General features: G+C 36.6%; 1 protein-coding gene across 1 annotated transcript in view; it reads right to left on the reverse strand.

Annotated features, from left to right (window-relative positions):
• The window catches only part of LOC129422443 (cohesin subunit SA-2), a 227,498-nt gene that overhangs the window by 100,806 nt on the left and 98,732 nt on the right, over positions 1-27,960 (reverse strand). Inside the window, 1 exon segment of the mRNA XM_073854551.1 lies at positions 10,520-10,602. Within this exon segment, the coding sequence (XP_073710652.1) occupies positions 10,520-10,585 (66 nt within the window). The 5' untranslated portion in view covers positions 10,586-10,602.

The raw sequence follows: 27,960 nt of genomic DNA on the forward strand, positions 1-27,960 counted from the left end.
CACTGGGGAGATGGGAATTCACCCAAAGAGTATAGATTGTGTGGGAAGTGCAGTGTTGGGTCAGATAAGAGCTTCTGTAGAGTACACAAAAGAAAGTACCAAAAGAAAATGCTAAATCTTGTGAGTCAAGCGAAAAATACATTACCAAACATGCCACTCAAGAAGAAAATGCTCATAAAATAATTGGAGACTTTTTAAAGAAAAAGAGACCTCTTTCTGAGAAAATCATTACTCTTTATCTTCTGCTGTTTAAAACTACATGTTAAAGGACAAACATACCTCAGGTTTCTATGTGATTTTTAACTAAAATAAATAAATAAACGTGTGTGAATTTAAGCTTACAAAAGTGCCTTTCACAAGCCTTTACTGAACACAGGCACTTCACAAGCCATCAAAAACTGGAAAAAGCTTTCTAGTAATTGCCAGTTTGGTTTAAAAACGTGTATTTCTGATTCATTTGACACTAAGGGCCCTATCTTGCACCCAGCGCAATTGACTTTGTCAGTGACGCATGTATCATTTCGTATTTTGCACCGGCGCACAGCAGGGTTTTCCCTCCACAGACGCACGTCGGCAAACTAGGGAATGAACTTGCGCTCCCTGGGCGGTTCAGCGCAAAAAAGGAGGCGTGCTCCGGCGCAAACCATCTCTTATGCTATTTTGCAGTTTCAAAAAACAATTGCGCTACTAACCAAAAAAAACTAGTCTAAAGTCAGTGGCGCGTTGCGTGAAGTTCATTATGCTATTTTAAGGGCGCATGCTTGACCATAATGTATAGCGTGCACAACGCGCATTGCTTATCTAATTTACACAGATGCAAGAGTTATTTTTGCAAATCATAAATTGTTACAATAAAAAATATAAGATAAGGGAAATCATTAAATCATAAATTGTTACAATAAAAAATATAAGATAAGGGAAATCATTAAATCATAAATTGTTACAATAAAAAATATTAATACATGAGATAAGGGAAATCATTGTGGTGAGCATTGTGGTGATAGTTTTTATTTATTTTGTGTGGCAGCGTTAAACAATTGTCATGCAAATAACGATTAAAATATTTTCATAAGTTTGTTGTGTGGCTGTATTACGTTTATTTTATCTAAATAATAATTAAAATGTTTTCATAAGAAACCTTCATGTATGTGAACTTGATTTGTAAGTGTACTTTGGGGTTGGACCTTGCTTGCGTTTCTTGTGTCCGATTTCAAAGCCCCCAAACCCTTTCAGCGGTGAGGGTGGACGCAGCGATGCCCTCCTGTGTGCCCGGCGTGCCCGATTTATGCTGGCAAGCTTGGGATCCCCCCGTCTCCTGACATCATTGTAGTGCTTGGCGCAGCTGATGAGACAATTGCGGCTATTTCCTCTCACGCCTGTTTAACCGACGCTGATTTGGGTGGGTTTCTCCCATCCTCATACAAAACAACTTCTCTGTCTTTGACTGCTCTTATAAGAACGTGGGTCTCCTCGGCTGTGAACCGCTCCTGGCGTGCGGCTGTCAAATCCGTCATAATAATAGCAACCCGCCATGGAACTTGCACCCTTGCGTTTAAAGGGAATGTTGGATAGCGTTCTGATTGGTTTATTTGACGTTACGCCCAAACCACACCTATGAATAATGAACCTACTTCAGACCAACCCCTTATTGATTTGCACCCGGCGCAAGACTTATTTCTCCCGCCGGGAAAATAGCAACAGCGCCCAAGATCCGCCCACAAAGTCACTCGCGCTTTGCGCTTAGGACTTGCTTTCAGATTGTTAAAATAGGGCCCCAAATGTAGCATAAAATAAAGAAATAATGTCTCTTTGTCTAAGTGAATGGCACTTGGTCAGAATGACTGATCTAAACCCATCAAAGTTTGAATTGTTTATTACAGGATTTGGCTTTCAGATGACCCTTATGTTTACACGCCATTTTTACTTGTAATACTGTAAACAAGCTTTCAGATAATGTTATAAAGTTATTTGCATAAAAGAATAATATTTGCATTAACCATCCGGACGAGAAAGTAAAAAAAGGTTTTGCTTTGAAGCAAGAAATGAACTCAGTGTGAGATGCATAAATCAAATATGAAATGCAGTATGTTTACAAAAACACCGGCTAAAGCAAGCTTGAAGCGTGTGAATCTATTTTAGTTGGATAAAATCCAGAAAGAGGTAAACACCTCAGCCTGGTCTCATTTAACACATAACTTTCAAAAACACAAAACGTACTTTTTTGTGCGTTAAATAGTTGCTGAAGCATACAATATAAACATTTAATCGTAGCATTATTACGTTTTTACAGCTACAAAACCTAAAACATTTACAAATCTTTCACCATAAAGATTGCTGTATAACTTCCCTTTAACCGTTTTATCAATAATGTTACCACACTACCCCAAACCTTACCTTATATATAATGGATTTTTTATATTATGCAATAGAGACAGAGCACAACGTGTCATAATCTGAAAACCACGCCCACCGGGGGGATCAATCCATCTGTCTCCATTGCGTGAGGCTGCCTCCTTGTCATTTCCGGCCCACAACAAAAAACAGAACAATGCCCAAAATCTGCTGTGTGACAGGGTGTACAGCTAACAGCTAAAAAAAAACTCAGAAATAAGTTTTTATAAGCTGTTGACCCCAAAAAAGAAGCGTTTAAAGACACAAAAGTGGATACAGGCAACTTGTCAAACTATTATTAGAACTGCGTCTCCTAGAGGGAAACTTAATAATTTTGTCTCCTTAAAGGCTGAGTTTTACAGCTCGGTAGTATAACACCAGACCAGTGACGTGGTCTGGGAATCCTATGCTCATTTTTTCATATTTGAGGCGTAGTTTACGAATGCCCAGAGCCATTTATTGGCCGTGACGAATGTCTATCAAATGCATCTGTATGTAGCTCATAGCCAATCATTTCAATTATACCAGATAATGTATGTAGATCGACATCAATTCAAACATCAACAACTTATCGGGTACGAGTGCAGCTGAAAGCTTTGCAACTAAACCCGTAGCTGTATATTGATATTGAAAAGCAACACAATTAGTGTCACTGTGACAACGACAGTACAGGCATAATGATAATAATAAATACCACTTACCGTGCTATCATCATTGCAATATTCTCTGTAAATATAAAATATTAAGTTTTGATTCTTTAATTTGTTATACAAACTTATTACACGGCTCTCTGGAATGCTTGATTCTGATTGGTCAGTTGAGACATTTGCAGGTTCGTTCTTTTCGAATAATAACCGCTCCAAAATAATAACGCATAGCCGGTACTACTTGCACGAGTAATATCGCTCCGCGCCAATAAAGATCAATAAAGATTACTGTTTGTGTGGCGCCATCTTGTGACAAACACTCGACAACCACGACAAGAGACAGACAGCTTACTGAGACTGAACTTGACAAAATAGAGCATGACAGCTACGAAGCCAACACACAAAAAAATACAGAATGGGGATTAAAACTTCTCAAAGAGAACAAATGGAGACAAGTATGAAGCAGAGGATCTTTATAAGGTATTACGATCATTTTATGCATCTGTGCAAAGTTTCGCGGAAGGATAAAAATGTTAATTTAAAACAAATATGCCAATAAAATGTTTCAAATTCATATTCATGTCCAGTTTTTTTTCTTATGTGGCAAGTAGCCGTGTAATAAGCGGGATAGAGGCAGCCGGTAGTTATTGGGAAATAAGCCCCTTCAGTGTGATACAAGACCCTCCGCTTCGCGTCGGGTCCTGATCACACTGTCGGGGCTTGTTTCCCAGTGACTACCGGCTGCCTCTACATTATCCCTTACTTAAAAACCCTTTTTAAATTGTTAATAATATTGCTCCACCAATGCAAAAATGTATATAACTTTATTCTGAACAAACGAGGCGAACATCTCGTTCTACTGCTCAGAGAAGTTGTGCTATCCCGAATAGATCTACAACATTTGCACAGAAAGCCTTTTCTTTTAAAACTATAGACCCCTTCAAGGTTTGTAAACATTGAATGACTATCGGGTGCAAATGGGGTCAAACTGTTCATACCATCCAGGCTTTATCATTTAATTGGTAACACTTTACAATAAGGTTCATTAGTTAACATTAGTTAACTATATTAGTTAACGTGAACTAATAATGAACTGCACTTATACAACATTTATTAATCTTTGTTAATGTTCATTTCAACAATTACTAATACTTTATCAAAATCTTGTTAATGTTAGTTAATGCACTGTGAACTAACATGAACAAACCATTAAAAGCTTTATTTCTATTAACTAACATTAACAAAGATTAATTAATACTGTCACAAATGTATTGCTCATAGTTTGTTCATGTTAGTTAATACATTAGAGCTATATCACACGACTCCGAGAGCGATATTGCTTTTATACAACAGTTCGACGGCACACGTTTGAAAAACGAAAACTAGAAAACAACAACGGAGTTATTTTAAAAGCCTCTTTGTTTGAGAACTACTTCTTCCGCCACGGATTTGAGGGCGGCCAGAATGACAGGTAAAACTTTCGGCTGCTTTGAAGCTCATAACAACTCAATGGACGGAAAAGCCGTTTCTCTATATTACTGTTTCTTGGTCACAAAGTGTAGTTTTAAGATTAGTTCAGTCGAGAATGTATATGTATTATATTTAAATCTGCAGTCGATTAGTAAAGATAGCGCCTGTTTGAACGTTTGCTTAGTGAGATTCGGTACGAATGAGAACCAAAACATGAGCGGACATCAGTGTTCACTCGCCCCGCTGACCACCGCCCTCCCTGGGCTACATCTCTGACAGGGATTCCCTGGCTCTGATATTCGCCTTGTTTGTTTTTGATGGTCAAAATGAGATCAAATCAGCAGTATTTGGTGTCATGATCAAACTATTACTTGTTTTCTTATTCATATTTAGTGTCTTTTGTGTTGTTATTGTTTTGGCGCGAGGTAAATGTGAATAAAACTATACTTGTATAATGTTACTGTTGGTTTACCATTTACTCTTAACGCGATACGAGCACTCGGTTATTATTAGACTTCGTTCTTGTCAGTACTATATAAAACTGTTTTTTATAAGTGTCAGAGAGATGTTTTTGCATGCTGCTTGGCCAGAACGCTCTTGGAAAAGAGATTTTTAATCTCAATGAGTTTTCTTTCTGGTTAAATAAAGGTAATAATAATAATAATAATAAATATATCAGTGGTGATACCTCATAACATGTTTTAATAGTCATGTCGCGATTAAATAAATGATCAATGTCCACATTTAAAAGCTGCGGTGCTTACCTGCAGTTCCACGGTGTTTTCGTGTTCTGATAAGAAATATAGCTCCAGAAGAAAAAATGAGTGTTTATATTCCTCTTTCCAAGTGTTAATCGTCCACACGATGTGACAAGACATTAATCCCATTAAGTTTAACGTAACATCCAAGAGCGCTGATCTTTAACGGAATAATAACTTCCGATTGGGATTCACCAACTGATTTACGAGCTAGTGAACTAAGACGACACACGGAGAGTGTTTAAAAACAGCGCGTCTGTGTTTTTCCATTCAGAGATGAGCCTGTTTAGGACCTCCATTCACTAGGTGGCGGAATGATACGAAAGGTGACAGTGCCGTTATCAGTACAATATCGTATGGCTCTTAGCCAATCAGATTCGAGAACCAGAAAGAACTGTTGTATAATGTTAACTAATAAACCTTATTGTAAAGTGTTACCATTCAATCTAACAGGGCTGAAAAATGACTTGAAATGAAGTGAGCACCACAAACACAAGCCTCTTTGATATTTGCATTGTTCCAGTCTGCACGTTAATTGCTTGCAGTCGCAGATGTTGTATTTTTTTGTTTTTGAGATTCTGCATGAATCGTAAAAACTTAATGGAAGACCTGGTGCGATTTTCAAAGCCCACGACGAAAGTAGGCATTTTTGACGATACCGAATAATACGCAACTCAATCTGCTGTAATGACTTTTCTGACCCCGACATGCGCAGTGGGAACCGCATGTGACGTGAACTGTGAAGGGGTCTATTAAACAATAAAATCTACTTCCAGGTAGTCTAAAGCTGTCCGTAGATTTTAATAATTTTACTCGAAACTTAAAGAAATACATCCTCGATAACCAGCTGTGTCAGCATCAGCCCAATTAAGGTTTATAAATGTAATTTTAATGTGAATGTTTTGATTATGTTGTACATATTTTAGGATGTGTTGGTTTTTATAATGTAATGTTTTAATATTGTGTATACCTGCCTGGGGACTGCAGATAGAAAATAGCTTTTGCTAACTCTGGTACAAAACATCTTTTCGAAAGATTAATGTTCTTTGTACATTGTCCCTGACAAATAAATGTACTAAATAAATAAATAAATAAGTTAATTGTACTTCGTTGACGACGATGCCTAGCAGGTTGGTCCTATGAAAACATGTCATTAATATGAGTGTAATTTTAATATTTATGAATAGGAATACGTACAATAACATCTGTAAAGCTGTTAATACATAAATAATTAACATATTAGTCCTGTAAACACGTTGATATTTTATGTGTCAGTGTGTATTAAAATGTAAGTAAATGTACGTGTGATACAACCACACCTTATGTAAAAATACACACGTATGAGATCACATTGGTCATGCATACCTTACATGTACCATGTACTTTACCAGAGTAACTTTGCTCTCTCTCTCTCTCTCTAAGCATCACTCCACGACTGAATCATGGTAGAGAAATGCCATCAATGGGCACAGAGCGGCACAGCAGGGGTCTTAAATGTTTCCTTCCTCGGCCTCACAATGACCTGAATATGTATGACATCAGCTCTTGCCCGACAGAACATTTCCTTTGGTTCATTTGGTTGATTTTAGCCTTGGGAAGATTTCGACAGAGCTCCTAATAAGCTCTATAGGCATTTATGACGAGCTTCTTTCTTTATTTACTACAGGCTGTGAAGTGAAGTGAGAAACACAGCTTTTGACAGATGGTAAAGAAAAAATAATGCCGAAGATCTTCTCTCAGGCTTAACTTCAGGCTTTTAGTTTAACATTGACCGCATCTCTGACTGCAGCGCTCCATTATCTGCGAGTAAAAGCGCAATCATACAGTACATGTGTGTGTGTTTCTCTGATGTCACCGCTTCATGACATGACCATGACCGTGTCTTTATAATCAACTTGTTTTTTTGCTGAAAGGAAAGCTTTTTGCTAGACTTTACACTTATTTCAAACCCTCATTCCAGGTTTAAATCATAATGGAATAGTACACAAATAAAGTAGTGACACTAGCTCAGTTTAAAAAGGCAAAACGATGTTGAAATAGGGATCTTTTATAGATACCAAATTATTTTGCACATGCACATGCTTACTTAATATAAAGTTAAAAAGTGTTTATTTAGTTAAATGCATGTGCTATTAAGTTGGGTTGTTGGCTCACTGGTTTTATTTAGTCTAAATTAGGGTGGCAATCTTATCTTACTCGAGAGCCACATCAGGTTTTGAAAAACAAGTGAAGGGCTGCATATGTAAACAACAAAATCTAGCTTTATTTACTCCAAATCAACACCCAGTTACTTTCATCTACACCCTACTTATGAACACACTTTCATATTCAAACAAAAAATTAATCTCTAAGCTACTCCTGTGCATATCACTGGACACATATAAAGTATATATGAAGAGTTTCGTTGCAAAACGAGATAAATCCATTTTTTACTTTTTTTGTCAAAACATGTTTATTATTATGTTATCATGTTATTATTTTGTTTTATGATGCTACTTTATGCTGTATTTTTTAAGTTATGAAGGTTAAATCAAAACAAACCAACTGCAGTTGCATTGAAATTAATTGGAATGCACAACGAGATTTCTGAACAATTAAAAAAACGGTGGTTATCTCGTTTTGTAACGAAACTCTTCATATACAGTTCTGAAGAAAACATTGTAGTCTGAGTAATATATTTAGCATAGTAGGATTGTGAGCCATTTCGTGTTATCACCATAAGGAAGATTACCCATGGTTTTATTAGTGTAGTAACCATGTTTTTAGCAGATCAATTGCATTACCACAATTAAAAAACCATGGTGAGACCATAGTACATTTGTGGTTACAACAAATAAGAAATATGCTTAAAGGTGCAGTGTGTACATTTTAGTTCAAATAATATAAAGCTCAAAGTTTAAAGGTGGGGTGCATGATCCCTGAAAGCCAATGGTGACATTTGAAATCACCTAAACAAACACGCCCCTACCCCAATAGAATCTGGACCTTCTGTTGATAGACCCGCCCCGCACATTCGCAACCAAGGCAATGAGGTCAGCTAATAGACACGCCCCTTACTGCTGATTGGCTACAAGTGTGTTTTGGTACTCAGCCCGACTCCCTTTTGCAAAGCGTTTCTCAAGAATTGTGCACCCTGCCTTTAATGCCAAGTGATATAGAGTTCACTTTCCAGAGGTGTATAATACTTAAGTATTTTAGTTACATTTTCCAAGCATCTATGCTTTATCAGAGTGTTTGTCTTAGGAAAAAATGTACTTTTCTTTACTAAAAAATGTTCACTACATTCTAAAGCATAAAATCATACTGTGTATTCATTATATATTGCATATTAAAATTGATTTAATGCCTAATTACATAAAAATTGTGTACTTTTACTTTCTTGAGTAAAAGTACGAAAAAATTTTTACTTAAGTAAAAGTAAAAAAAAATACTAGATGTTTAATGTACTTAAATATTAAATATAAACCAAAAACTTGAAATTATGAAATGTAGTGGAGTGAAAATTATGATAATATGTTTTGGAATGTTTGTTTTCCAAAGAAAAACACGAATAAAATACGAATAATTGAAAATTTACTTTTATGTAGAAAGTAAAAATACTTAAGTACTATACAACTCTGTCACTTTCAAGGACTACAAAGAATGACCGGTTTGGACTACTGCTCTCTTCCCAGTTAAATGACGTCAATATAAGAGTTTTAATGCCAGTTGCCAGCTAAGCCAACCTGCTGTCACAACATTTAACCAGCTACAACCTAAACCAGCAACACAATCAGAACACACTAAACCAGCTACACAATCACAACACACTAAACCAGCAACAAAATCACAACACACTAAACCAGCTACCAACCTGAACCAGCTACACAATCACAACACACTTAACCAGTATACACAATCAGAACTTGTTACGTATTTCTGAAGGAGGGACTTCATAGATTGGCAGTATAGAGATTAGAGAAGTCAATTATGTGAAAAATACAGACATGAACAAAACATGAACAAATAAACACGTTTACACACAAAACATGAACACATGTTATATTGCGCACAGTAAACACAATCAATGCTTCAAAAACACAAGAAAAATGTGACCTTTTAAGCAGGCCGGATTAAAGTGCCCGGGTGGCCACATTTGCCCCACGGGCACTAGTTATGCCACCTCTGTCCTAGTTAATCATACTATAATAAATGGTGTATTTGCTTGATTATTTTAATCTTAGCTTTATGAAAAGGTTGCTTTTCTTTGTTTAAATGATGGTAAACTTTAAGATTACAGTAAAGTATAGTTTCCTTAAGAATGATCACAAGTAAACTTTTGCGAGTCTTCATACTGCTCATAAATCAAGGCCAAATACTGTTTGTAATGTTTTATTGTTCTGTCAGAGCGAAGATCTCATCTGTCTGCAGTGTGTGTTCGGTACCGCCTTGAGCGCCTTTTGGGAAGTAGAAAAGGTGAAAGGTAAAACCACAGCTAACTATTCTGTCCTTTTCACACCACTCAGGTTTATATTTGCAGCCTATGGGGTTGAATAAATTGAACTGCAGCATTTTTCTCAGTTAAACAGCTCGAGTGTTTGTACTCACAGTCTGCAAACCATAGTGGACAGATGGCAAACATTTTTTATTTCTGTAATAATCATTTTCAAATAATCATTTGTCCACTTTGGTATAATATTGTTCTCATAATAAGATTTGATTGACAACTGAATAATGTATATAAATATTGTCAGTGAGAATAGATTTGAATGCAATAAGGTGCATCTCAACACCCGAATGAATTAGCAGCGCTAACCATAAAAATGAGCTGTAACGGTAACGTGCAAGATGTTTAATTTCTCTCATTATTATGGAAATGTTTTAATGGAAATGAGTCGAGTTCAACTGAGCTATTCACACTTTCTTTTCTCTCTCTCTCTCTCTTTCTCCCACTCTCTTTTTCTTTTCTGATTTCCCTACAGTAAACTTGTCCAGGAAGCCTTGGCCCTTCTACAAGCATCATTTCTTTGGATAGGTATCCTTCTCTTTTGACCTCTGAGATAACTGGCTGGTTGCCATTTTCTCTCCACGAGCTCATAAATCTATTTCTCTTCTTGAACGGCCTTGATTTTATTGTCTTATGCAACCAGCAGTCATCCGTTCATCTCTCATCTTAAATGTCATCCTTTTAAAATGTAGTATGTGTGCTTTCCGAAAACAGGCCAGATCACCTTCATCAGAGAGAAAAATTATCAACATACAGTAAAGTCTTACTCTCGCTGTAGATGTTTCAGTGTCACCAACGTAGAGCTCAAGAGTCATCTGTAGCTGGATTTCCATCCAAATGTGAAGTAAACCTTACTCAAGTTATTTGAGTAAATGACAGTGGTATTGATAACCTAGTACCCAACAGTAAATTAAACAAGGAGACGGGACCGCATTTAGTTATGATTGTCAAAGTTATACATTTATTAGCAGTGAGCTTGTAATCTGTAAACTGAATGCTGTGCACAGAAGAAGGAATGCAGCGTTTTTGATGCAGGCACTAACAGCAAGGGCATTACAATTACATTGAGTCCCATATATCAGTGGTTCTCAAACTGGGGTCCGGGGCCCCCAGGGGGGCCGCGAGATGGTGCCAGGGGGCCTTAGTTTTATGACATTTTATAAAATACATTCATTTATCATGAATTCTGTGTAATTAAACCTAAAAAATAAGGCTACTAACCAACAGCACTACTTTGTATAACTTAATATGTTTTGTTTAATTAAAATTGAGAACCACTGCCATATATGATAAAGACAACGTCAGCAGAAACAGCTAGACGACCAGTCATGTGGGTTTGATGTTCGCTACGTCAGAATTTATTCAGGTGATGCGTTTCCATCTCTTCGCTATTACTCTTTTTTGCACGCGAGTGTAAAAATATTTTTATTATTTGGCATTTCCATAACTCATTTCTTATGCGATACTTCAAAATGCACATAAAATCAGTGTGATGGAAACCCAGCTTCTGATATACAGTAAATGTTTGGTTTGGGGGTGCACTGGGCACAAATACATTTGAATTATAATAACTATATGTGTAAATATGTTAATCATTACAACATATCACTTTCTCACTACACCACCTTGGGAATGTCACCCAAAGAATTAGAATAGCAGCCTTAAGGAGAGCTATGAATCACCATTAAAAGTCAGAGACATGGATCATAATACATCTTTTTTTTATAAAACTGCAAATAAAATCAACAGCACTCATCCCACTTCATAGGTCACTGTGGCATAGCACCACCCCTGCAGCTAGCATGCAGTCACGGCACTAAAAACACAAAACAAGATGTTATGCTGCCATTTTATTCCCCGTCGGCTTAATGCCCACACAAGTATATATAGGGGAACCAGGGTGAAAGTAAGCAATTTTCTCAAAGCCCCGACTACATTTCTATTCCAAACTATGACAGCATCTTTAGCACACAACCCTTGACAGAGCTGACAAATACTGCATTATATATTCAACATTTCACACGTTTAGGTTCAAAAAGCTGCTTTTGCTACGTACATGATCAATCTACTGATCAATCTACAGGTTATTTAGTGCTCTAACACATCCTGAAGTTTGCCTTCTCAAAGTTTTTTAAAATAAAAGTAAATTGGGTTTAAATATTAGGAATTCCTGTCGGAATGAAAGTAATGCTTGTTACTGTATGTTCACACCCAGCACGCCGTGGCTGCCCTGCCAATGATGCTATAGAAAAAGTTTAGAGGACGAATCCTCTCATATGACAAGCCTTGGCTACGGCAGTTCATTGGACCAAATGCGTCAACTAGAGCCGCCATCTTGAAACAGGGGAATCCCGCAGCAGCGTCATTGTAGGCAATGGTGTAACAGAAATAAAATCACCATAAATCGTCATGAATGCAATTTTCTTGGTTTTCTTTTGGTTCGTTTCAACAGTCAGACATGTATTTAGCATTTTGTCCAGGAAAAAATAAAAGTTTTGATTTCATGAAAATGTACTTTTTCTAACTGTAATGCATAGTGCTAGTAGTCCTAAAATCCATACGCAGCACAAAAGTCCGGCATCGTCCATGAATTCAAAGTACAGGCGGAGATAGCAGTTTTATAGATACTTCCTATGATAAGACCCCTGTTCTAAGATGGCGGCGGTTTGACGCATGCTCGGAGCCCCAAGGCCACATCTAGTATATATATATATATCTATGGACAAGCCGCAGCGGACTTCTATTGGTTTGGCCTTCCCATTAGTTGCCCTCAAACTGTGTAATAGCTCATTACCATAAAGTTAAGCTGATTTCAACTCCAAGACACGCCACGCCACTGCTCACCGCCGGCTCTCAGTGACAACAAATGACTTTCGATCACTTTGACGCTCTCGCTACTTTTGTAATAGTGTTGCATTATGTTGAGAATTTATATCATGCTAATTTGATTAATTTAATTTTTGAAAAAAATTCAAGTTTGTACTGTCAGGCTGCTTTTGAAACATTTGATGAAATTGAAATTTAAATTGAAAATGTAATTATTTTTTTGCAAAGATAAACAACAAAATATTTTTCAGTTACATATTAACAAGGCCATAGTCATGTGTATTTACTTAAAACAAATGTAACACAAAAATCTATCTTGTTTTGTTGTCTTACTTTTGTGACAGGGTCAAAAGCAAAAATGCCGTACTTATATAAAATGTAGTACACATTCAATTGAAACAAAACAAGCTTTACTAAAACTCATTTAATTAAACCAAGCATTACCAAATTAGCACGGCACGTTCTCCTTACCATCTCAAATATCCACATCCACAATGATAAAAGCATCCAGACAGACACTTATGGCCAAAACTAGAACTCACATTAGTCAATGTTTCATTTGCAGGTAAATATATTAACAAATTAACATGCATTCTTATCATCTCAAGTGTCAACGCCTCACTACAGCATCCAAATCTGTGCCAAACGACAGTTAACTTACACTTTCATACACATGTGTTTCTCATTCTTGATATTATATTGATATTAGCAATAAAGTTAATAAATGGTCATATTTGTATCTGAATCGATCACTGAATGGAGAGCTGTTGTGTACAGTATTCTGTGCAGTCGGTCACTGTGTTATCCAAAGCTTATAAACAACACCAACTCTACACACGTATGAATAAATACATGTCATCCTTATTCACAAGGAAACCGCCAATGACTTTATTACAGAAAGGATCAATTTAAAGACACGTCTTTATATAGATGGTTTAAATGTTGGACATGTCTTCAAATCTCTCCAACGCCCTTACCCATCATTTTTTGCTATTGTGCATGTATTGAAGCTCTGCCTTTGAAATGCATTTCTATTGTTTTTAAGTCTGCCATAGATTATTGAGCTTTGTCTTTGATGGTTCATCTCTTTTGAAGGCATACCTGTACAACACAGTGTTTGCTTACGTTTCAGAAGATAAAAGGTTTGCTTCACACCTCCCATATGTTCACACCCCTCACATTCGCCCGTCACATGAGATCAACACAACAGAGACTGATTGCTTTTGGATTTCATGGCATATTTTTTCTCGTGACCATCCTCTACTGCCTGTTGTTCTGTCTCAGCATGACGTCAAGGCCACAAAGAAGAGTTTTGTTTGTAGTGCCGAACGTCACAGCCCATCCGTATAAAGATTTGTATGCTGAGCGACAGCGTGACCGTGCACCAACTTAGTAAAAGAAATGCCATGTTTTAATAGACGGAAAATAGGCAAAAAGAGTTAAAACAAATGTCAGTAAAGGCTCTAGGCGGTCTGTGTTGCCGAATTCTTCATTCTCGATCTAATCTTTTCTGCAGAAATCAAAGTTTTTTTTCATTTTTAGATTATTATGTTATCAACATGTTGGCAACAGATGTACGTCAACAGCGTATCAGCCCACAGGAACTCCAAATGTCACATTAGTCTGCATGGTATGTTTGGGAACACAGCTGTAAACCTGTGGATTATCCCAGTGGATTCACTGAAGGCTGTCTATATATTCAAAATGACAGATTCAAGATTCATTTCACTAAACATCATTTCTGACTGTCCATATGGAAAAGTACATTTTTGATGGAACAGCAGGCCTTAAAGGGACAGTTTAACCAAAATAATTTACTCAACCTTATTTAATTTCATACATCTGTGCTTTCATTTTTTGTTTAAATAGATTACAACAGTACATTTTTTAAGCATTTTTGCAAAGACCTTTATATACGGTGCTGATGATTATAGTGACTAGTAATATTTATGAATTACGTAACCCTGTCTGTGAAAACCCGGCTAAAGTCGCATGATCTAATTTTAAGATTTAAAACATCAAATTGTCATGATCATAAAAATATGAACAAATATTAATTTGTGCTTATTGCCAGTGGTGCCAGTGACTTCTTTTTTCGAGGGCGCATGATGCAAAGTTCATAACAACATGCATGTAGCCCGTCATGTGTGTGGTTCGTCATTTCAAAATATGTGTTCGGTGCGTCGAGTGAACCTGTGTGCATCACGTGTCTTGCCAAAATAAGTGCCTGCTGCAGACGCGTCTAAAGGGTTTATGACACTCACGCTTGCCAGATATTCGCATAATCTCACGCGTAATCAGAGTTTACTGTTAAGTCGGTGTCTTGCGTGTATTTTGTGAACATGAGCGTCTCTTTTATCATATAAACGGTTTTGACGCATATGCAGCAGGCACTTATTTTGACAAAACACGTGATGCACATGGTTCACATGACGCAACAAACACAAATTTTTAAAACATGAGCAACACACATGACACTCCGAACACTTATTTTAAATTTACGCCCCTCGGAGGAGCAGTCACCAGCCGCCACTGTTTATTGCTGTAAATGATATAAAATCATTTCAAGATTTCATTTATAACATGAAAAATACTGAAATTATTGATATATATACACACTGTGCTTTATTGTTTTGCGCAAAAATCCCTGAACTTTGTTTGCTAAAACATTAAATTGTCTTTGTGTTTTAAAGCACAGAAACACATGATGATTCTATTATCCTTCATTTCAGAAAACTTTTTTCTATCATTAGAAAGTGAAAACAGACCATAATATTAAACTGCACAAACATCAGTCGGGTCAGTGCAGGGCAAGGCATAAATATTCTGACTTTAGTCTGGTTCTTATTTCAGTGCAGATATTTTTTCATCTTTAAAATTCAGGAACATCTTATCTGTTTGGTAGCTCAACTTCTGACAAATAAACACCCTATTATAAATATATTTTAAAGCTGCTACGTGTAAAAAAAACTGTTTCTGGATGCTAATATGACAACTCCCGGTACAATGATTCTCTGCTTTTTGGACGTGCACATCATATGAATAAACCTCTTCTACAAAACTTTAAGAAATTTCCTATAAATATTACTGAAAACAGGAGAATTTCAGCTTATATATGACAGGATAATTAATTTGGCTGCTGCTTTAAATATAAGCATTTGTCATTACATTGGATTTTCTCAGAAACATGATTTACTCAGACCAGAATTCATCAAATATTCTCAGTTAATATTAAAGATATCAAGATGACATATTCACCAATGTTCTCTACTTTAAATAAAATGATTTTATGTAAAACAAAAATGTAAATGACCCAAAAGTGACTTTTTCACAGGTAGGGTCACATATATGTCTCTATGTATCACAAGTCATACCATTAAGCTGTTAACTGCTGTGGATCAGTGAGATAAACCACTGGATCAGTGATCAAATTGATTTTTTCAGCTAGTTCTTTTCAATTAACCAATTGAACTGCTTCAAAAATCAAAGAGGCCGATTGAATTGCAGTGGTTTACAAGCTTAACTGCTCACCAGAGAGAAAGATTATCTGTGATGAGGTCAGTTTAAGCACATACAGTAGTGCATCTACTGTAAAGGAATTTATGAATGACTTTTATGGTGCATATTTTAAAGGCGGGGTGCATGATTTTTGAAAAACACGTAAGGGGCGTGTCTACTAAATGACATCATTGCCTGGGCTTCGTAGGTGTGGGGCGGGTCTATCAAAAGAAGGTCCAGATTCTGTTGGGGTAGGGGCGTGTTTGTTTAGGTGATTTCAAATATCAACATTTGCTTTCAGAGATCATGCACCCCACCTTTAAGCTTAACATATGAGATCAATATGAAGTGTTGTTCTATGAAAACAATATAAATATTAGGGCTTTCAAAAAAAATATTGCGATTAATCAAATACAAAATAAAACTTTGTGTTTGCATAATATATGTGCATGTGTACTGTGTGTAATTGTTTTGTATATATAAATACACCAAACAAACTGATGTATGCATTTAAGGAACATTTGCATGTATATATGTATATATTTAGATTTAGATATATTTTATATTGTATATATAAATGTAAAAAATACATAAATAAATATTTTTTCTTAAATTCATACATGAATGTGTGTATTTATATACACATAATAATTACACCCAGTACATGCACATATGTTTGCAAACACAAATTTTTATTTTGTATGCGATTAAGCTTTTGACAGGCCTAAATATTATATCATAAAGGTTTTTTCCATACAAAAATAAGTGTAACAGGATATACTGTAGAAACAATGTTTTCAGTATTGTTTTCAACAAACATTGTTTACCACAGTAAACAATTTTTCCTATTACAGGTACCTGATTATTTAACATCTCATATGATAGAGAAAATACAGCCTGTTTAGATCTAAGATCATGAATTCTGTTGCTAGCAAAATATTCAGATGAAAACAAGACCGGCATTAGACATGAAAGCTTCGCTCTGAATACAGACACACAGAGAAAGTAGCTGTGCTTTCAAAGTGATACCAGCCGAGAATCTTTGTTTTGAACGTGAAACTGAGAAATGCCTCCATTGTTAGCATGTGAATAGGAATGCATTTACATTTGTTTTCTTGGCAGAAGATTTCTTATAAAAAAACAACTTGCAACAGCATTCATATTGCGTGTCGTTGTGTCGATTACTTCAGCAGGTAGCCAAAGATACAAATTAAGTAATAAGAAAAGAGGCGAGAACCGCCAACAGAAATTGAAGCAAAATGAGTATCCTGCTGCGTGTGATGTGTGTTGGGGTGTTCGTAATGTGTAGGTGCAGTCGATTGTCGAGCTTTAGTGAAATTTCAGGTAGTTTAAGACATTTTATCTGGCCCTTATCCAAAATCAGTGTATGAGCAAATCTAACCAGCTTCTGACATCATTGCACCAAGGATAAAAAAGTTCCTGCTAAGTCTAGTTTGACGTTGTCGTTTGTCATAATTTTCCTCTCGGATGCTTTATGTTACTGCGTTGCTGTCTGTCTCTTTCACTTGACAAATATGTTTTCAGGGAATGAAAAGATGCAGACGTTCCAAATCAAAGATTTTGGGATAACATGAAAACATTCCGAGAGACATCTCACTATAGTCTTATACAGAAGCACTTGGAGATCCAGAATTAAGGGGTTAACTGATGAAATGATGGAGGGGAGTGTTGTACACTGGCATATATCCAGACGTGTGTTATAGTCGAGGGCACGTTCTGCATTGTAATGAATCGATTCGGGTCTGTCACATCCTCCACAACTCAAAGCAATGAAGAATTGCACCGTGCTCATTTTTTAAAAACCACGTTGGCATTATATGCCAATTTGCATAATTTCTGTTGGCGATGTAGAGAGCTAAAATAAATGTGCACAGCACAAAAATATACCATGTTATTACTGTCTGTGGGCACATTCTTTGTGAATCACCCCTAAGTGTTTTTGCGAGATGATGTTAATTATCTTGTGCTAATTGTGTCTGCTACTATTAAACAATAATGCTAAATATGATCATGATCATCATTAACAACAATTGTTTTTGGAAAGATCAGAGCATTGTATATTTTTCATGACGTTTAATGCATGTGAAACCGGAGGAAAGAGCTCTCCCTAACCCTTTACTTTCTGATATTGTATCTGCAGGCAGCTCAATACTGCAGACAGACACGGTGTACAAGGTCAAACATAACCACAGAGTCATGCAACCTTTTCTATACGTCGTCAGCATTAACAAAACCTTGTTTACCGGGTACAAGATGACGCGTGCACATGCCAAGTATTCAAAATCAGCTGGCCAGCTATCAATGCATTGACAGATATTAAAAGTGCAACACTTAAATGTGGTAAGCTGGTGACGTTCTGTCTGTTTCAGAGAGAGGATTCAGTTCTGCAGACGTCACGCTGTGTTTATAGTGTAAGAGGATAAATCTGTATGGTGGCGTTTTCCTGCTGAGATGCAGTTAGCTGGGGGTAAGAATGCTTCATACATGACTAATCAGATCAATAGACTGCAGTGTGATTATCAGCCTTTGGGTGGCGTTGTAGCACTTTTGTGCTCTCTCTCTCTCTCTCTCTCTCTCTCTCGCTCTTTTCTGTTTGCCTTCACCCTCTGATTTTCGTTCACCTGGTCTCTCCATTTTGTTTTTCTTTCCATCTCTCTCTCTCTCTCTCTCTCTCTCTCTCTCTCTCTCTCTCTCTCTCTCTCTCACTGCAGAACAGACCTAAATCATCAGTATTGTAGATTGACATTTTTAATACACAAATGATTCTTAAGCATTTAGGATCCACACCGCTCTGTCTGAATTTTTAGAATAAGAGCACGTGGGTGTTCAGTCAAACGTAGTACATATCCTGCCAATCGGGTGGGCAGCTGCTAATGTGTTACAGCTCTAGACTATTTCATCATCCTTTTACATTGGAAAGCTTTGGCCCTGGCACCGAATCGCACACACAGGGCACAGTGAAATCCAGATACTAGCACAAATATTGCCCTGTGATTTTTATGAGAGCTCTTTGCACTTAAGGAGGTCATTATTCTGCGACTTGATCATTTGTGTGATTCGTTTATAGAGGAAACAAACAAACTGTGGCGGCCGGTGACTTCTCTTCTGAAGGGCACGAATTCAAAATATGTGTTCGGAGTGTCACGTGCGTGGCTGATCGTGTCAAAATATCTGTTTAGTGCATCATGTGATACTATGTCCATCATGTGCCATGTCAAGATACGTGCCTGTTGCACACGCGTTGAAAGGGTTTATGCATTAACTTTACACTACAGCAGTGCTTCTCAATTATTTTCTGTCATGCCCCCCCTAGGAAGAAGTAAACATTTCGCGCCCCCCAACTCTCCGCCGCGACTGTAAATAGTATAATTTGTCTATAAAATGACACATCTGCAAAACATCCTTATTAACATTAAAGAAAACACAAAAATAAAAACATCGATCAATTTACAACAAAGAATAACTTTATTAACTTTGTTTTTTAGTCTGTAACAAAAAAGATTTAAAACGCATCAATTTGCCTGAAAAAAAACAATCCTTATTTAAAGTATAATATTTTTGGACCATTTGATACTGAAAAATTAAATTAAATATAATCAATAAATAATAATAAAAACTCAAGCAGCTTATCAGCGTGATTGGGTGTAATGTCTATAAGTGACAGTGCAAAAAAATCACTTCCTTAAAAAAAGTATTTTCCCCGGGGTCTCTCGCGCTCCCCCTGGTGTCGCTTCGAGCCCCCCCTGGGAGTTCCGCCCCACTATTTGAGAAGCACTGCACTACAGTAAGGTTCCTATTTTAACAATCTAAGCACATAGTACATTTAGGGCGGGTCCGAATCCACTGTTAATAGTTTAATGACGAGGAAAATGGTCTATGCGCCTGGCACACAGTCTAAAAGGTGTGTTTCTATTCTCGTAATGAGTAATGGGTTTGTTTTGAGCTTAACGTGCAATAAACCAATAAAAGTCTCAGCTCTCAACCCATTTAAAAGCCAGTTGTGCTAGCGCCAAGGCAGATTCCCTATTTAAATGGTGGAGTTTGTAAGCGGAAAAACTGTAAGCAGAGGAAGAAGACCACCAGTTTAAGATTAATGTTAAAAATATTGCTTTGTGTTTTATTCAGTCATGGGGTATTAAGTAAAATAAGCTGGTAAAGTATGATGTATGATCACTGTTATGTCAAAAAGGTTTTTATAAGTAAAAATACTTTATTTTTAACAAACAGCAGATCAAGAATTACAAACATGTGGAAAGCCGTTTTCAGCACTGGGACAGCGCCACTTAAAAATGGTTCTCATCTCACCATATCCAAGTAATCATATACAATAAATAGCATTTAAAACAAACTCAAATAATGCAATATTACAAATTGACACTTTTTAAAAGAAAAAAAAATCTGCTTACTTACCAGGCTACAGGTGAAACAGCTCTTCTGCCAGCTGATCTCAGCTTTACGTCTTCTAAAGTCCTGTAATCTGTGATAATTTATATCCAAGAGACTCAATAATAATCTTTTACGTTTTAATCCTTTCATTTTTCATATTTAAAAATGTTTGTGTGCTGCTGTGCATCCATGTGTGTGTTAAGCAAACGCACGTTGTCGTCCCGATTATAGGCACATATTACATAGAGACACATAATGCGCTCATTAAATAACAAAAACAATATTGAGCCATTGACTTTAGACTTTAGAGCAGGTTTTTGTTGGTCAGTGGTGTATTCTTTTTTAGTTGCCTCAAAATAGTGACGCACCAACAATGCACCTGAACACACCTTGTTTTCAGACTAGAAAGCTCATGGGCGCAAAAATGGGCGCAAATGCATTTGCTATTTAAACAGCTTGGCACTGAACATGAAAATCATAACTGCGCCGGTCTGAAACTCGCAAAAAACACATTGCATTGCATTGCGTTGGGTCTATGTAAGCCTTAAACTCTAATTAAACATGACATTAAGTGAGTATCTGGCAAACATGAGCGTCTCTTGTATTATAAACCCCTTCAAAGCAGCAGGCCTGTATTTTGACATGACGCGTGATGCACATTGGTTCACATGACGAGGTGAACACATATTTTGACATGATGAGCCACACACATGATGGGCTAAATATATGTTTTGATGAGCTTCGCATTGGGCGTCACCGTCACCGACCAACACTGCAAACAAACTCCTGTAATTGGGTCTGAATTCCCTAAGCGAATGTCAGTGGATCTTATAAATAATTTTGACACAGTGACTCAGTACAAGAAATTATTCATTAACCTGAGAAATTTGAGATGCTCTGCTGATTTTACACATTTAATAACCAGCAGCCCTCTTGAGTAAAGCCATCAATTATTGCTGAAAATCTTTAATCCCATAGGAGGTCACTGAGAATGCTTATTTTGTGTTGTTTGTCATTATAAATCAAAACGTACAATGATACTAACCATTATTGATTTAATTTTTTAATTTTTAAGGCATTGGAAAAGGTCAATTAAACTAGACTCGTTATTGGTAAATATTTTCTCAACAAAATAAGATATTCTGCCTCACCGTGTTGACAACTCAGTAGACCATGTTGAAAATAACCCAGCATTTTTTAGAATGTATCTGTACCTAAATGCTACATATTTGGACCTTATTAAAGGACATTGCCTCAATGACATCTTGGGACGAATTCTTATAGTTTACAATATTCTCATTCTGTAAAAGCACTGAAATTGCTTCAGATAAACTCTTCTATCAGTTTCATAATTGTAAATAAGTGTAATACATAGCCTTTTATTATTTCAGTTTTGTAGTTTTCAGTTTGTTGTTCTGTCCCAGTATACAAAAAAAGATAATAAAACAACTAATTCATTTTAAACATATGCTTTTAAACATCTTGCGCCCTATCATTCACCTGGCGCAATGTAGCGCAATGCGCGATGCAAGTGTCTTTTGCTAGTTTCAACCCAGCACAATGATAATTTTCACGTTTAGCGCCACGTTGTTTAAATAGCAAATGCATTTGCGCCCAATTTTGCGCCCATGGGCGTTCTGGTCTGAAAACGGGGTGTGTTCAGGCTCATTGTTGGCGAGTTGCTATTTTGAGGCAACTAATATAGACTACGTCATTGACCAACAAAAACCTGCTCTAAAGTCTAAAGTCAATGGCGCAATATGATTTTTTTTTGTTATTTAAAGAGCGCATTAGTAATATGCGCCTATAAACGGGACAACAATGCAGGTTTGCTTATCACACACATAAATGCGCAGCAGCACAAAAATGCTTTTAAATATGAAAGATTAAAGGATTAAAATATAAAAGATTATTATTGAGTCTCTTGGACATAAATGAGGACCGATTATGAGACGTTAGAAGGCGTAAAGAGCTGCTTCACCTGTAGCCTTGTAAGTAAATAAATAATTTCCATCTATATATATCTACAAATGCATCTATTTTTAAATGTTTTTAAATGCTACCCTACAGATTTATTGTATATGATGACTCTGTACCTGTGGATATGGTGAGATAAGAAACATTTTAAGTAATGCTTTGTAAAAATCCCATGGTGCTGTCCAAGTGCTGAAACGCTTCGGCTCTCTGCACGTTTGTAAATTCTTTATCTCTTGTTTGTATTTTTAGAGTAAAAACCTTTTCTTGCAATTTTGCAAATTATTTTATGAGATTACAATGATTATGTATAATATCAATGCATGTACAGCAATTAAAAGCCGGCTTTTTGTACTTCTATGACTGAAAGAAAAGGTTGAAAAGGTTTTAAAGGTTTTAATCCAAAAAACTTAAATTTCAATAAAAATGAAAACAACACATCTTTTTAACATTATTCTTAAACTGGTGGTCTTCTTCCTCTGCTTAGTTTTTCAGTTTACAAAGTCTGTCATCTAAATAGGGATTAGACATAGCACCAGCGCGACAGGCTTTTAAAGGGGATGAGAGCTGAGACTCTCATTGGTTTATTGCACGTTATGCCCAAAACACACCCATTACTCATTAGGAAAATATGAACAACCCTTTTCGACCGTGTGCTCGGCGCACAAACCATTTTTTCGGTCATTAAATTGGCAAATCGGACAGGCCCATTTAGACCATGCGCTTTAGACCCTTGACTCACTTTTATTATATAGACGTTTCATTGGATGCACATGCGCAATTACTATTACGCGTCTGGACGAAACTTAACTTCCAGTCTCTGTTTGTTTAATGGTCTGGTTAGTGGCTAAACTGAACTCTGGAACAAATACCTCTTTGAAAATAACAAATGTTTTGGTTTCTTAAAGACGAGGGGAGACATTGATCATGAATCAACAGGAAGGTTTGGCAGCTGATCTGTAGTTAACATTTTATACATTCATTTTACCCAGTAACGTTAGCTTAGTGTAGTCTTTGATACGCTTTAGCTGATTTGAACTAATGTAATCTACTTGTTGTTTATTTACCTTGTTATTAGAAACAAACTCTAAAAGGACTTTGTTTTTATTGATTCTTTGAGAAGTTTACCAGAAGTTACATTTGTTCCATGAAAGCCATTTGTTTATGTTGTTACTGCTGAAACCGTCTATAAACGACATCATTTCTATGCGTACAAATGCATCTGTGTCTTTGTAGGATCTTTTTCTTTCCTTAATCCAACGTTTCCTCTTTGCACATTCACACACACAGTTAATCTGTTGAAGCCTTGTGGCTGAAATCTGTCTGTCTGTATGAACGGATAGTTATCTGAGAAACATTGAAGAGCCAACAGTAGTCACTCACAGCGTGAGCTGTAATCGAGTTGACAACATCTGCACTCGAGGGATTAAGTGTAAGAACACAAAACATGCCAGAAGAGATCAAACAAAACAAATTCAATCACCTTGTCGGGTAGAAAAAGAGCCTTTTAAAAGTTTGACGTGACTTTCCTTTTGTATACGAATAAAGCCGCAAAGTGTAGCTGCTCGCCCTCTGGTGCCTTCAAACCATTCATTTTAGTACATTATTGATTTTCTCTTTGTAATAGATTACAATGAACAAAGACTTATGTCAAAGGAATAAATAATGATTAAATGCCAAATACATTCATTAGTTATGCTAGGGTTTGATCAGCACTTGACTGTCATTGATGAAGTTAATATATGAAGACAGGACAGAACAAAGAGGATTCTGTAGGGAAATGTTTAAATCCTGTAAAGATGTAATACTCTTATCCATCTCCGTTAGGAGCTAAATGACTGCATATTTTACCGTATGGAACAAAACAGAGAGGAGTGTTAGTCAATATGCTCACGCTTCTTATTTTAGAATAAGATGAGTTACTTCATAAACTCCTATTATAGCACACTGCGCTTTAAAGGTACCAAAAGATAAATCGTTCCCAAATATCTCAGTTTTTCATAAAAGGCAGGAACGGGATTTTTTGCACGCGGTTGCATGCATTTTAATATTGTTTTCTCTACGGTTTATCTTGTTAGGTTTATAAAATGAAGCTCAACATGCTTGGTAATTTTAATAGATGCGAACGTCAATGAGTTAGTAAATTGGGAATTTCATACATGACAACCTAAGACAATTATCATCTCATCCTTTTATAAACAGGTTCTGCAATTAATCACATAACATAATGACCCAGTAACCCGAAGTGTTTATCATACTGAAGAGAAATAAAAAGAGAGAGAAGATGGATAAAGTTTATCTCTGTGATCATTAAGAGTCTGGGTTTATTCTGTGTCCTGTGTCCACTACAGCCAGAGGCAGAGCTCCAGAGAAGAGTTTGGCCAGGAAGCAGAAGTCCAGTTTATTCTCCAGCGGTCTGGCCTATACAGTACTTGGGCACAATATTTCCTCTGAAGGTCCAGCCAGAGTCCACAGTCTTCAGGCAAACCCTCGGGCGTGTCGGGCATTGCAGATATAATGGAGAGGAGCAGCAGAGATTTTCCTGATGCATGTCCACTGCTATCCTATAAATGTTCTGCACATCATCTCTGTCCATCTCAATCTCTAACAACCCTCCAATCTCAGCACCCACCAAAACAAAGTTTGCCTTTATAAAGGATCCTTTTCATCTCGTCTGATTCATAACTCACTACTAATGAAATTAATGACTGGTAATTAAAATAATCTACTATCTGAGGTCGTTCCCAGGGTTATTTAAGCAGACATTGATTTATAGATATCAATAAACCACACACGGCAATGCCCACAATATGATCCAGAGCCAATGATCTTGGTCGCACGTCATCGGTGGATGATTAAAAAGCTGACTTGACACTGACCCGTGTGCAGTTTTTGGCACTGTACCGTACAACCCACTTCAGTTTGTTTTACTGTTTGGTCACACCTCTGAAAGGACAAGATAAACGGTAAGGGAAAGCAGATGCATTACTGTTTACACAACTGTATTTCAACTTAACAGCATGTGTCTTATCTTAGCTGTAATTCATCTAAAACCCATCCCATGATTGAGCAGATTTGTAATGGCCTGTTGAATTTTAGAAAGTTAGCTCAGGTGTTTATAGTTCAGGGATAGAGCGATCTCATGGATTCTTGTTTATTAATTTAGATGTGCATTTTTGCAGACGCTTATCCGGTGTAACGAACAGTGTGTTCAATGTATACATTTCATTAGTCTGAGAGTTGAACCCATAACACTTGTGCTGCTAATGCAATGCTCTATCACTTGTGTTCGAGGACTGATCGGTGAGGTTTGCTGCTTGCAATCGAGGAAGGAGTTGAAGACGGAGCCATCAAGTCAAACACCTGCTGCTTGCCGTAGTGATGTGTGTGAATGAAGTAAAGATGGTGATTTTTGTCGAAAACAAACCTTTTCATAAAAAGTTGCAACCAGAAACACTTTATATTGAATATTTTAGTTGCTGCTTATACTGTATGCTTGAAAATAACGAGAAACATAAGCCTACATCATTAAAATACCAATACATTTTGGTCTTTCGCTTCTTTCATTTTTATTTTATTACACACATGACACAATATAACATATGGTTATATTAACGAGTTTTACCTGTTATAAAAACATGAATTAATGTTTAGTAGTGGAACTGATGGTTGGATTAAACATGAAACGCACGTGATCGTTGTCATCAGTGAGGCGACCAATCACAATGTCGTCATGAGAACTTTGGACAGTCTACTCTCGAAACGCTCTTGTGGTACTTAAAAGAGGACATTTCACAAGACATCTTTGGTGTCCCCCATATGTGGGTTTTACTCAAAATACCCCACAGATCATTTATTTTAAGGTGTTAAAATTGACACTTTGTAGGTGTGAGCATAAATGTGCTGTTTTAATGCAAATTTGTTGAAGTGTTTTTAAGGGGGCAGTTGTACAATCGTCACTTTCACTTTTCACTAAAATGCAAATGAGCTAATAAAAATGCAAACACTGATCACCATAATGGTGGTTTGTTGAAATTGAAACTCAACTGTGCTGTCAATTATTTTCTCTCTCTCTGTCTCTCTCTGCACTAAATGGCAGTGATTCCCAACCGGAGGTACACGGGTTTCCAGGGGGTATCATTACTATTATTAGCAGTGGTAAGTAAATGGCTGCATGCTCCAAAACGCAATAGCGATTTCCAATTCAAGAGTGATTTGACTATTTTCAATGGACCTGAATCATTTCTAAAAACAAAAAGTTTATTAACAATAAATGATGTTAAAATGATGATATTAATTCCCGCTGCCATATAGCATCAAATGATTTGGATTGTTTTTAATGTGGCTTATAACATATTCTGTCCCGGTCTTTTGTATTTATAGTGAATGTTTTAACACATTTTGTTTCTCTTTATATTTTGAATAGAATAATTTCAAATCTTTGCACACTTGAATTATCAGTAACTTCCATTGAGATTTGAGTATATTTAAGGCCAGATTTACTAAACTGCACGAGAGCGCAACTCCAAACAAGCGCGATTGGAGTGTAAATATCTGCGGGTGATGGTGCAAATAAAATAACTCATTTCCATAATGGCCAATGCAATCTACTAAAAGCAGCGCAAATTAGTGTAGGGTCACTGATGCTCCTCAGTTGATGCACTTGAGTTCAGCGCCATGGACATCATAATGAAAATGAGTGTGAAATCCTAGCTTATAAAAGTAAAAGTAAACTAAGAAGAACCAGAGGACAAAAGATGAAGGGTCACAAGAAGTTTTGAAACACCTGATGTGACTTCTCCTCAAAGCAAGTTAAACATAGCATGCTTGGCAAATTATATTTTTGAAAAATATGTTCCTCTGGCAAACTACATTGAAATACTCTCCTCCCATTAATGTTGCATCTAAAAGGAAAAGTTCTACAAATGCATATGCAATAAGGTCGCAAAAATAAGACTTTTTCAGAGCTAATCATCCAATTCGTGTCTTTAATTAGTGCAGTCGTTATTTAATCCCAAAATTATGATTTTGCCAAGTGGGAGCTGTTAGGAAATCTGGCCCTTAATGTTTGGATAGTGTGACAAGTTTTGGTGATACAGTTTTTTTATTTGCAGATCAATGTGTATTAAATGTCTGCTGTCACTAATCTTTCTGAATGACTGCATGACAATTTATAACAATATCAGACTGAGCTCTAATCTTAGCTCTAATCCTGGTTTCAAACCTCAAGACAAATAAACATGCTTCATCCGTCAGTGCTTTGTACTTTAATGTTTAAAATTAATTCATATTACTAATTAGCCTATTTGTCTTGAAAACACAACTTTGGTTTAGTTTTGATGAAGGGGTACTTGAACATTCCTGATAGGGGTGTGGGGATATAATACCATATGTCACATGCCTTCAGCGACAGTGCAAGTCAGACAAAAATTTTTAACTACTCCAAGTCAGCCACCGATCAGTCTGTGCAGCAATTCATGAAGTCCAACACACCTTGTTTTCA

The sequence above is a fragment of the Misgurnus anguillicaudatus genome, chromosome 16 (assembly GCF_027580225.2).
Source record: "Misgurnus anguillicaudatus chromosome 16, ASM2758022v2, whole genome shotgun sequence".
NCBI classification, from domain to species: domain Eukaryota; kingdom Metazoa; phylum Chordata; class Actinopteri; order Cypriniformes; family Cobitidae; genus Misgurnus; species Misgurnus anguillicaudatus.